Below are 12,143 nucleotides of genomic sequence, written 5' to 3' on the forward strand. Positions count from 1 at the left end.
CAGTCTTCAACTGAAAACCTGACCTGGTGGGGGGTCTTGAGGGCTGCATTTGAGCACCACTGGGTTAACACATCTGTAATTACCACAATGATGCACCATATTATCACGGGGTTGCTTCAAATGTAAGAGTTCCTTACATTTCACACAGTATGTTAGTCAGGGAAGTTTTGTAATCTCATTATATGTGCATCTAAGTCCTCCTCCCTAACACCTCATGTTAACACTCAAATTGAAACAACACACAGAGGACAAAGTTGGAGAAAGGTACCTCATAAAGAAACACAATGAAACAAGACTGGTTTTGGGTCAACTTTGCTCCTTGATATAATACATACTTTAGCCCCCAAAGGCCATATCCCCAAAACGGTGCCAAGCTTTAATGAATGAGAGTAAAGTCATGCTAAAGATTAGTACTCTCTTATGGATCTGGGTCAAATTTCTTGGTACTTTGACACAAATGGGACAAAAAAAGTACAACTATAAAAACCCAGATCCTCAAAAGGGTGCTAAGATTTAGTATGCCTTTACCCCCATTCATAGGAATAGGACCTGAGGTGTGCTAAAGCTTAACACCGTTTTGTGGGTCTGGGCCTAATTATATTTTTGTGTGTGTAATGATTAGTGTTAAATGTAATAAAATGAAATATATTCCTCACATTTCTTACAGACATTACTGACAGTAAAACAGTTAGCTCTTTAACGGCAGAGCTTTTCTTTAAACAACTGTGGTTCAACTTCCCAGACCCTCTATGGTTCCACCGTAAAGGAAAATTAAACCGAAAATATACAAACAAATTAAACTTACCAAAAAAAACAAAAAAACTTTGTGTTTTGTACACTTTCTGAATGAAGCGGAGGGGTCTCATGCAGCATAACCACACCAGTCTTACCTCCAGAAGATTCCAGTTCCACTGTCACTGTGCCCTGTGTTACTACAGTAGAAGGAAGAATAATATAGCTGCAAGGAACATGATTGCCAACAACATCAAACAGGAATGTTGATATGAGTCCCGTTCTCAATGCTGATAAGATTAGACTTTGTTATCCACATTTCAGAAACTATGGTGGAAAGAACAGGGACCGTCACAGAAGGGAGATTTCCATATGTAAAACTGGGGGTTGTGCTCTGGTAGGCCTAATGTGGTGAAAGAAAGCCACTGCTCTAACCCTTTCTCTGTTGGTCCCGCAGAAATTACATTCTTTTAATGTCATTAAATGGATCACATCATACAGTAAGTTATGGCTCTGTTTATGTTGCAGTGTATGCACACCCCAGTGCCAGAATGTACATCTGCTGAGCAGCACAGCCAAACAGCAAAGTACTTTAGGCCTATTCAAATAGAAATGAATAATAACTATCAGATTGGACTCTCCTATTTATTATTATTGTTATTAAATTAGAGGACAACTTGAACAGGAAACACTGCATCAACATTTCAGAGCTGGCTTTTATCTGCTGGGCTAGTCTTCTCTAAAGAAAATTAGCTTGAACGAAGCAATCCCTCTTACGACCAAAGCAAATTAATGCAAGTGACATGCTTAAGGGGTTACATCTGGGAGATTTATGCATGTTTTTCCAAAATCTGACACCTAGAAGTATATCTTGTACAGCATATACATTTTATAAGTAGAAGAGCCTTCCAATGGTTAGAATACAGTTAAAAAGAAACGTTTCTTATTGCTGCATATTCATTTTTGAGGGAGATGGATAACGTTTTGAACATGAAGATGTGCCTTTGGAAAGCATTTGTATTAAATTTCACTGTGCATTAATGTCGTGTCTAAAATGATAATTAACAGCAATGCAAGGATCTATGAGCTGGAAGTTATAAAGCAGATGCAAATAAGTGAATGTTATTATTTTTACAAAGTAAAAGTAAATGCTTGTTAAAAGGCAAATTATCCAAGCTTTCTCCCAGGAGGATTAGGATAAATTTGTGAGTAAATTGGGTACACTTCCGCTGCACAACGGAAGCTTTATATGAAAGTACTAGATAAACAATGGATTGCTTGTTAATACATCAACTACATTATGGAGCCATGTTCCGTATGTCTGTCTAACACTGAGTGGTATAGTCCCACATAGAATTAAATCCGAAATAAAGTATACTCAACCACAGCATGTAACAACTTTGTACTATTTTTCAAACTCTAAACATTAAAATTATCCCCACAGAAAACGCAACACACCAATCAATGATATTTTTTCCTGGTTTGTACTAGAAAAGAAACACAATCATATTTACAAAAATACATTCTCCAATGAAAATGTATTTATTTACCATATCTGGTAGCGCGTCCTCCTTAAAAAAAAAATTGAAGCAAGTATTTTGCCATATTACGTCCATAATGATTTCTTTGAGGGTAAATAATAACTAAACGCAGAAAAGGAAAATTGCAGCGACAAAGGTTTCATGAACCTCAATCAAATGTTACCAAGTGGAACTGCATCATTACAAGTGTGTTCAGTTGCTTTAATGAAAGAGGATTTGATCATTGTGCTTCTTTGGTGATGTCTGCACTAGAGAGTAGATTAGATACATACCTCATCTGTGCATTGTGACCCACCCGGAACAATAGCCCTGGTTACAGAATCCAAACTGACTTCAGAATTAATCACACTATTTGCCTTTTACAGTACAGACAGTTCTTTGTTTTTAGTTTCATACATTTGGACATTACATAATCTTGCTTTGCTTACTCTTTTTTTTTTAAACGTTTTTTTATGCCACACATAATTACTTTTGACAAGAGGAGAATGGGAAGATTTGATTTCTAAAGATTACATAGCGTACGGAAATATTAGCTCATTTGTCTCCAGAGGGTCATGCAGATCTCTTTCAGGGCAATGAAATATTAGAAACCTCAGCAGGCCAGGAGATGCATGAATGTTACTTTGCTATCTAATCAAGAGGAGAGGATGTGTATTGCTTTGTATTGCTATGTCATTGTTGGACCCTTATGGAATTTTACCAGAACAATTCTATTTTGTTCACTATATATTTGTCTTAGTACTTTCCTCTCAATCATTGGGGTATATGGGGGTAATTCATTAAACTCCAACAACAGGTTTTAGAGCTTGATCCTGCATTAACTACAAATCATGTCAATGGAAGTGAACATGAGATCAAACTCTTATATCCCTTATCAGAGATGTTGAAATCCCGGCCTATGTTTAAAGGCAAAAAGGGGCAAATCTGGGTAAAATAAATTGCACCCTTTTTGCTCCAGAAATTGCACAACTTTTGCCTTGATACATTTACCCCATTTAGGGTTATCTATAAACTTTTTCTGGCTAAAACAAAAAACTGGGCAAGACTAGTGCAAAAATGCTGCATCAGATTTGTCAAAGAAAAATAACTTGTTGCTTTTAATTGACAGACATTTCCTTAATAAGTTTGATGCAGATTTTTCCCCAGTTTTGCAGTTAGGAGACTTTGATTAGTTACCCCGAAAATGAGTTATATGTCAGTTTCCCAGCTGCAAAACTGGGGCAACACCGGAGAAATTAAATCAAACCATATTTATCATAGGAAAGAATCCTATTGTATCATATGGACCCTTATCCTTTGATAAATCTGGCACCATTCACATTTAGTTTTGCCCCAGTTTTGCAACCAAGAGACTTTTATACATATCCCCATAAGTGTTTATCATATTGATTGTAGAATGGGAAAATTAAAATCGCTCAACAACAATTGCCTACAAGAAAAATGGCTATGAAGTAATCTATTAGAATAAGAACTAGCTGTAATGTTTAGAAGCTGTTCTTCGTAAATTATAAAAATCAAAGTTTATCATTAAAAACATTCCTTAGTACTCAAAGCTTTTATTAGTCAAATAGTAGTTTTTCAGATCTAGGTGATTGTTGTAGCTTTACATAGTTACATAGTTACATAGTAGATGAGGTTGAAAAAAGACGTACGTCCATCAATTTCAATCTATGCTAAATTTAGACAACAGATACTTTATCCTATATCTATACCTACTTATTGATTCAGAGGAAGGCAAACAAAAAACCAATTCTATCTCATAAGGGGAAAAATAAATTCCTTCCTGACTCCAAGAATTGGCAATCGGATTAATCCCTGCATCAACATCCTCCTTCCCATGTATACTTATTTGGTATATCCCTGTATACAGTACTTTCTAAAAAGATGTCCAAACTTTTTTTGAACAAATCTATTGTATCTGCCATCAGTCTCCGTGGGTAATGAATTCCACATTTTAACTGCCCTTACTGTAAAGAAGCCTTTCCTTTGTTGCTGGTGAAATCTCCTTTCCTCCAACCTTAAGGGATGGCCCAGAGTCCTTTGTACTTTATGTTCTGTATGCTGGAAAGCACGTAAATTAGACTATAAACAATATCTGTTTATGCTTTGTAGCACTCTGCTTCACAGTCCTGGTAAAACGTATGCCGTTTACTATAACTATAAAATGCCTATTAGACAAAAGAAAAAAAGAACTTATTATGTCTTAGGAGCTTCACTCATTTGGGGGGAATGGAATATACGAGAAAATTGAAATTCAGTAGTACCCATCATACAAAGAAACTATGTGAAAGAAAGGGGTGAATTTGGTGATAATGAGTTTATAAAGGTAGGGGAAACCTCCAGGTAGAAAATGTTTAAGATATTATGAACTGCAAAAGAAAGATCTGAAATTTGACTTGTAGCTTATCTATATATTTTTTGCCCTTGTCAACTTAACAGTTAATAGTATCTTTTCATTTTACATGTTTAATTGCACAGCTTACCATAGGTATATTATTATCGTGGTGTTTTGCATAAAATAATGTTTTTGATCCTGCATAATCAGTAACACGCATCCGTAACTTTTGTTTTTTAGTAAAGGCTACACAGATATTGTCAAGATTCCAGAAGGAGCCACCCATATAAGAGTGCGGCAATACAAGAGCAAAGACCAGACTAGGTTCACTGCTTACTTAGCATTAAAAAGGAAAACAGGGGCCTATGTAATAAATGGAAAATATATGATATCCACCTCAGAAACCATCATTGAAATGAATGGAACCGTCATGAACTATAGTGGCTGGAGTCACATAGACGATATGTTGCATACAATGGGGCATTCGGCTACAAAGGAAGTGTTAATAGTACAGATTCTTGCAACAGACCCAAGTAAACCAATTGATGTGCGTTATAGTTTCTTTGTACCCAAAAAACAACTTCCAACCACAAACACCATAAGTGACAGTAACAATGTGGTTCCAAAGATTGCACAGCCACAGTGGGTGACAGGACCATGGCTTTCCTGTTCTAGAACATGCGACACCGGCTGGCACACCAGAACTGTTCAGTGCCAAGATGGACATGGGAAATTAGCTAAAGGATGTCTTCTGTCTCAGAGACCATCGGCATTTAAGCAGTGCTTGCTTAAGAAGTGTTAACCAAAGGAGTCGCAATTTCTTAAATGGGATAGTACTGTATTACAATAGATCTAGCAAGACAGATGTCGGCTAAGACTTTGTTGAAGTTCGACCAAAACATCCGAAGGGCTGTATTTTGGGATGAAATGAAGACATTCTTGGATGATATTAGAATTAAACATGTGTGTTGCATAAAGCAACAAACTTTGTTACAAACCCTCAAAGTCAAGAAGAATATTGCAAGAAATCAAATAATGGAGGTTCCTGGGATATTTGAAGGTTTCATTATGGTCTCCTTTGTGTAACCTACCTCTGGTAAAGAAAGCCTTGAGGAGCATCTGTCAAATTGTACTTGCTGATGGCATGTAGTAGCTTATACTTCTGGTGTTTGTAAATATGTGTCATTTGGTATGTCACTTTATATCACTTGCTTCTTTATTTAAGCACAGTGATTGACCAAAGTAGTTCTGCAGCTGTTCTGAGCTTTTCCATTTGTTTCAGAAACGGCTGTAGATATTTACTGGAAAACAAGAGCTTCCTGCTGTTCATTAACAGAATACTTATTTTTCCAGACAGATTGACAATATGTGACAGCAGATTTTCATTTTAGAAAATGTGATGCCTTCTCTGTAGAACATTTTCTCAAAAATGTAACAACCTAAGTTAAAGGTACACAGCTGCTTCTTTTAAAAAAAAACAAATATGAAAGGAGGCATCCAAGTTTTGATTTAAGAACAAAAGCAATCAAAGGATGACTGTAAGATGTCTAATGTTCTGCTCACTCTGATATATTGGCTTGTACTTCTAAAGTTTTTATCCTGTAAAAATGTTGTGGTAATGAGAAAAGAACAAGCCGTTTAACCCCTTTAGCTCCATATAGGCTTGAATGCATTGCACACCAAGCATTACAAGCCCTTTTGGCTGAAGTACAGTACTGTATTTTTTATTTTATTCAATATTGCTATTTGCTTTTCCAGAGACAGTCCTGTATTGTCATAAGTTGATTATGAAGTACAAAATGTGGGTGTTGCTCCTATTCTAAACTGAACCTACACCTTTTAAACACAATCACTGAATAACCAATATATCCAAACAGATTAGGGTCTGAAAATACAATACAGACGAAAATACAATAAACTGAAAAAAGTCTGTTTTCACATAGAGAGCAAATCATTCCGCATAATGATTGATTTTACCTCCTTTGAAATGTGTTGTAGATTCGTCAGCAAAAATAGATGCTAATAAACCAAAGGGGAAAAGGAAGAACTGCAGGGTACAAATTGGGGATCCCACTTTTGGTCTACAATTCTGTGGGCTCAATTACCATATAACATTTGACATTATTTGTGATAATTAATAAATTACTTAATCTCTTTGTTTCTCAGTTTAACTATAACGGAGAAATAGTATTAATTTGTAAAACTTTTTAAAGCAGCAGTTCTCCTAGTTGACAGCTATTAAGTCAATCAAAAATTCTCACGCGGTTTGGAACGCACTAGTACGCTCACTGGCACGGAGCAGCTGACAGCCTTTTATTCTCATCCCGGAGAACCTATAGGAAGGGAAAACTTGGACTAAATGTGTCTCCAAAACATTTGGTTTCCTGGAAAGACCAAAGTGGTCATATTGTGAGACTACATCATTGCAATGACATTAAACAATGATTAGTATTAAGTAAATTGGATTTTAGTTTCAGAAACGGTTGTATAACTGTTTTAGTTAGCACCTTGTTTGGCCCACATATATTTGTATTGCTTGTAGAGGCATTTAAAGGCCAATTCTGGGGGACATTGCCTTCCCCTTTCATACAGATTTTCCCATATCTCTCCACTTTACCAAATCAGCCAGTTACATCCCATGGTAAGGCAACAGTACCCATGTATGAAGTTTTCTGAGTCAAAAGACATCCCTGACTATACAGGTTGTATACTAATGGACCACACCCATTCCAAAAGGTAGATACATATTGTTTATGGTTACATTGGGGATAATAATATGGCAGCATTATTGAATGGCCACTGTCACTAATGTACTTGTTCATACAATGATCCCATCAATGTCAATTGGCTCAGTGACAACAAAGTAGCTAAACACATGAGCAGGACCCACAGTTCCTGAAGCTATATAAAAATAAAAACGAGGGAATTGCTGCTTTTGATGAAACAATGTCGGCATATTCCAAGTGTTGTAGTGCAATCTATGTGAACAAATTACTTTTTTTTTAACATCATGCAGGCCACAGTTAAAAGTTCAGTCTGATACATTTTTTGGCGAACGAAAAAAATATATAGCCATTTCCTCACATGCCTATGTGAGTGTTTTCTTATGTCACTGGATTGTTTCCATTCAAAATGATGTAATACAATGACTATATTTTGTATAATGTTTATAGTATGGGGCTGTGTGACTATAGATAATATGCAGATTACATATTTGCATTAAAAGGGAATTATTTTTAGGACACTTACATATACATTATTACTACGGACGTGAATAGTGTGAGTATCCCATTTTTAAAATTTGTTTCTGCTGAAAACACTAAAAAAAAAAAAAAAATACTGGATTATTAGGAATAGTATATAGAAGAGAATAGTAAGAATTTCCTCTACATGTTAACAAGCAGTGAGACTGCGACCTGTTTGTATGGAATGCACTGTAGGTTGCTCCAGCACTCAATGCATTGAGCATAGGGTGTTGACCCTCTGCTGAATGTACCCTTTATTACTAAAGTCTCTATGTGGAAACATCTTTTACTAACGGAAAAACTATTTTTTAAGGAATTTACACGATAAAATAAATGCTATACAGCACTGAAGAAAATAATTTATTGTTTGTACGAGAAGGTATGTGAACCGTTGTAATGTTTCTTATTTATTTTTATTTAACACAAATACCTATTGTACAAGTTTCTCTGTATTTAACATGTTTTGCTTTTGTCCTTTTTTATTTATGCTTCTTGTGTGTGTTGAAAGTATACTTTGTGAGTTTACATAATGTGCAGCACTGGTTGTTTTTATATGTTTTATAGAAAGCTTTCCATATGAAAAAAAAAATATATATATATACTGTATATAATATATATTCTCTTTACATAGCTATATTCTGACACTAGCTTTGTTTTCCCTTTCAAAAGAAGTGGTAAACATGGCTCTATATATGACGGTTAATGGTCTACGCACACTGCTAAACATATTGTTTTTATGTATGTAGTTGTTAAGACGTTCAGGTTAAATTAAGGCTTAAATCACACTCGATCAAATTTCTGAAGGCAGGGCTGTTCCAAAAGGCATTTTCATTGTTTCCATTGCTATACTATATTAAGATATTAAGAATATCTTCTCATTGTTTTGTTAAACAGTATTCGTCTTTTATTTATTTTTTTGAATCACAAAATTAATCGATAGCTCCCTCGGGAGTTAATCAAGGCTTGAGAGTATTTGTAAATGTAATCCTTATAATCAATCTGGCATTAAAATAACTAAAGGCATATGAGAACTTTGGGGCAGCCAGTGTATGCATAACCATAAATTCTACATCTGTACAAAATGCATTCATGCAATAACTTTGACCATAATGTCCACTTTTTACTTTGAATGTCTTAGCTTGAATTCTCTTCATGAACTATTAGGTTATTTTCTCATTTTTCTCTTTTAAAAAGAAATGGCATAGAACAAAATGTATCAACACATCTGTTTGTGATACTTTTTCATTTGTGTAACTACTATTTAAATTGAGAAACATTCATGGACTTGCCTTGTCCTTCATTAGGTACTTAAAACTAAATTCCATTCAAAGGTTTTGTTTATACATTTCCCTGTATGTTTATTTGTATATTTGTATATTTGACCGGAATGTTACACTACCTTTGTCTTGTTCAACATAACCTTTAATAGTTCTCTTAGCTTTTCTTTTTATAATTCTGTCTTACACAAACAGATCCCCCTAAAAAACACAGACTAAATTATTTTGTCAACCCCACATTATTACAAACTGCAAAAGAAAGTTCTGAAATCTGATTGTACTCTGACTGTCTATACTGTTGGTTAGCATGAAATGTTCCATATGACAGTAGAGTTTAAACGGAAATTATAGATGTCTGTCTACCATTTGTTACCACCACTTCTCAAGAATGTACAGTAATCAACAATAAAGTACTTTAACAGTATATTTACACTGAAAATCAGTGGTCCTTTTATGTATTTTTTATTATGCATATAGATGTCTTTTCTTCCCGACAAACAAATTATATTTGTAACTTCAGGCAATGAATTATGTGGGATATATTTGTTATAAAGAAGGTAATAGATTAATAGATACTACTTAGATTAATATTTCTAACATAAGCCAAATATTCCTTCAGAGGTTTATGATTTTGCTATATTTTATTAAAACAGTACAGTATATATTTATCATTATTCATTGCTCTCATTTCTAAGCATAACACATTTGCATTAATTTCACTACGTGTCGTGTCTAATTTGTTATCAATGATTTGTATATGTGTGTGTTCCCATTACCAGTATTCATGTGCACATACAGTATATACATGATCAGTATTCAGACATTAAAACAAGTTCCTTAGTTCAGAATTAGTTCTAATACATACACAATTTATTAATACGTCTACTAAATGTGAACATGCAAATTTGAGCCAATGCTAATGCAAAGGAACATAAAGGAATTCTAACCTTTCTAGCTCGGGCATTTACAAACATCAGGAAATTACAATTGTTTTGTTGGCTCTCGTGAAGCACTAGCCCCACTTATGTGTACCAAAAATGTCTCTTTAAACAAAATGGCATTTGATTTGCTGTTATGCAGATTTTAGTCTAAATGGAAAAAAAAACAATAGTGTTTGGGGGAATATTATTTGTTGACATTTTTTATTGGTCATGTTAAATTGGGATTTTTTTTACAAAGGGTTTTATAAATAAGCCCAGATTGACCCACATTTGGAATTATTGCAAAATGTTTTTGCTCTGCTAATTACAATGCCCTAACGCCTAATCAGCACTGTATATCACATTATATATTGTTATTATAAAGTCTCTAATTTCTCCAAGATAAACTAAACCCCTATAATTGTCTCCAACTATGAAACAATGTATGAATGGTAAAGAAGGTGTTGCAAGGCTGAGCATTGTTGCTTTATTGAAATCTAATAGATCAGGAGTTGCCAACTCCAGTCCTTAAGGGCCACCAACAGGTTAGGTATTAGGGATATCCCTGCTTCAGCACAGGTGGCTCAATCAGCGGCTCAGTCAAAGACTGCTTAAGCAGCTTTGACTGAGCCACTTGTGCTGAAGCAGGGATATCTCTAATACCTGACCTGTAGGTGGCCGTTGAGAACTGGAGTTGGCCACTCCTGCAACAGATGTTGTTAAGTGGGACTGTTGCTTTAATTCTTGTTGCTGAATAAGATGGGGAAGTTAAATGCATTTTTTTTAACATATCAAGATTAAGTAGGAAGGTGTTGAAATGCCTTATATTCCAAATAATTACACTTGAATAGTCAATGAATAACTTTCTTCTTGCAGACACTGAAATACACTTGGCACATGCTATCATATGCTACCAACCATACAATGGAAGACCTTTTAGTACAATGTGTTTTGAAGTATGTTTAAAAGTGATATACGATTATTGCATAATTTTACATGTTGGCCCATATTTACTAAGCTGTGCTGAATCATAAGATGCATTGCAGGCCATTCACATGAATGGACCCAAGGTATCTTAGGTCCTATCACCACTTAGCAACTATGGCCCTGTATAGGTGCAGTATTTTGCACCACACAATAATTGAGAACTGTAGGAGAAATGTACTGTATAGTGTCATCAATGTAACAAGTTTAAAGTAAATGCCATGTTTTTAAAAACCACAATGTTTCATTTATAAAGTGTAACATTGACACTTGGTTTTGTTGTTTCAGTGAAAGAAATAAAGATGTAGTACATTATGAATTCAATATATGTGATGTGTATGTTCTTTCCACCGATGGTTAAAATATAAACGCACTTGGAGGACAGGGAGAGGAGCAGCATTCCAGAAGTGTGGAATGAGAAAAAGTCCAGTCATGAGGAATCAAGAGAGGCAAGTGACAGGAAGGTTCAGACAAGTGCAGAGCTGTGATGAAGAGAATCCTTTGGTTATTAATTGACATGTTAACGGGAAGCCAGATAGAGGCAATTCTGGAGGATTGAAACAGAAAAGAATGTTGCAATAGTCCGTACATACTTGAATTACAGGATAGCTGGCAGTGTGGCTGGGGGAATATGGGGGGACAGGTCTGCAACCCTGCTTTTCACCAATACCCCCTTTTCACCAATATTGCAACAGGGGAGTCTGGGAAATGACATGCAAATGAGCACACAGTGTCACCTTTTGCTTCAAATCCATTTTGACATGGACCCCTATAAGTGTATGCCTGTCACATTACTCAGCTTTTCACCACAGCCTGGGTTGAAGTGCATAGCCAGGAAACCTAATCACAGACAGTTTCAACCTTCTTACTCTTATCAGTGCGAGTCTGGTTATACTGGCTTTGCAATTTGAAACTGGGATAGGTTTGAAGAGTATTTTATGTAGCCCGGTCCTCCCTTTAGCTCTTCTCACCTCCACTGCAGGCGGTTAGTCGGTAAGGGCGCCGCCATTTTGTTTGTGCGCTCGCATGTGCAGAAAAGGTTCGCGCATGCAAAGGTTCCAGCAGCCCCTGGAGCTGCACAATACACGACACAGTGCAGCCAATAGGGC

At 35.6% G+C, this 12,143-nt stretch overlaps 1 protein-coding gene across 1 annotated transcript in view; it reads left to right on the forward strand.

The window, feature by feature from the left end:
* The window catches only part of ADAMTS5 (ADAM metallopeptidase with thrombospondin type 1 motif 5), a 64,410-nt gene extending 53,057 nt beyond the window's left edge, over positions 1–11,353 (forward strand). Inside the window, exon 8 of the mRNA XM_075593932.1 lies at positions 4,849–11,353. Within this exon, the coding sequence (XP_075450047.1) occupies positions 4,849–5,410 (562 nt within the window). The 3' untranslated portion in view covers positions 5,411–11,353. The remainder of the gene's footprint in view (positions 1–4,848) is intronic.
* Positions 11,354–12,143: the final 790 nt, after the last annotated feature.

This window comes from Ascaphus truei, chromosome 3, assembly GCF_040206685.1.
Source record: "Ascaphus truei isolate aAscTru1 chromosome 3, aAscTru1.hap1, whole genome shotgun sequence".
NCBI lineage: Eukaryota > Metazoa > Chordata > Amphibia > Anura > Ascaphidae > Ascaphus > Ascaphus truei.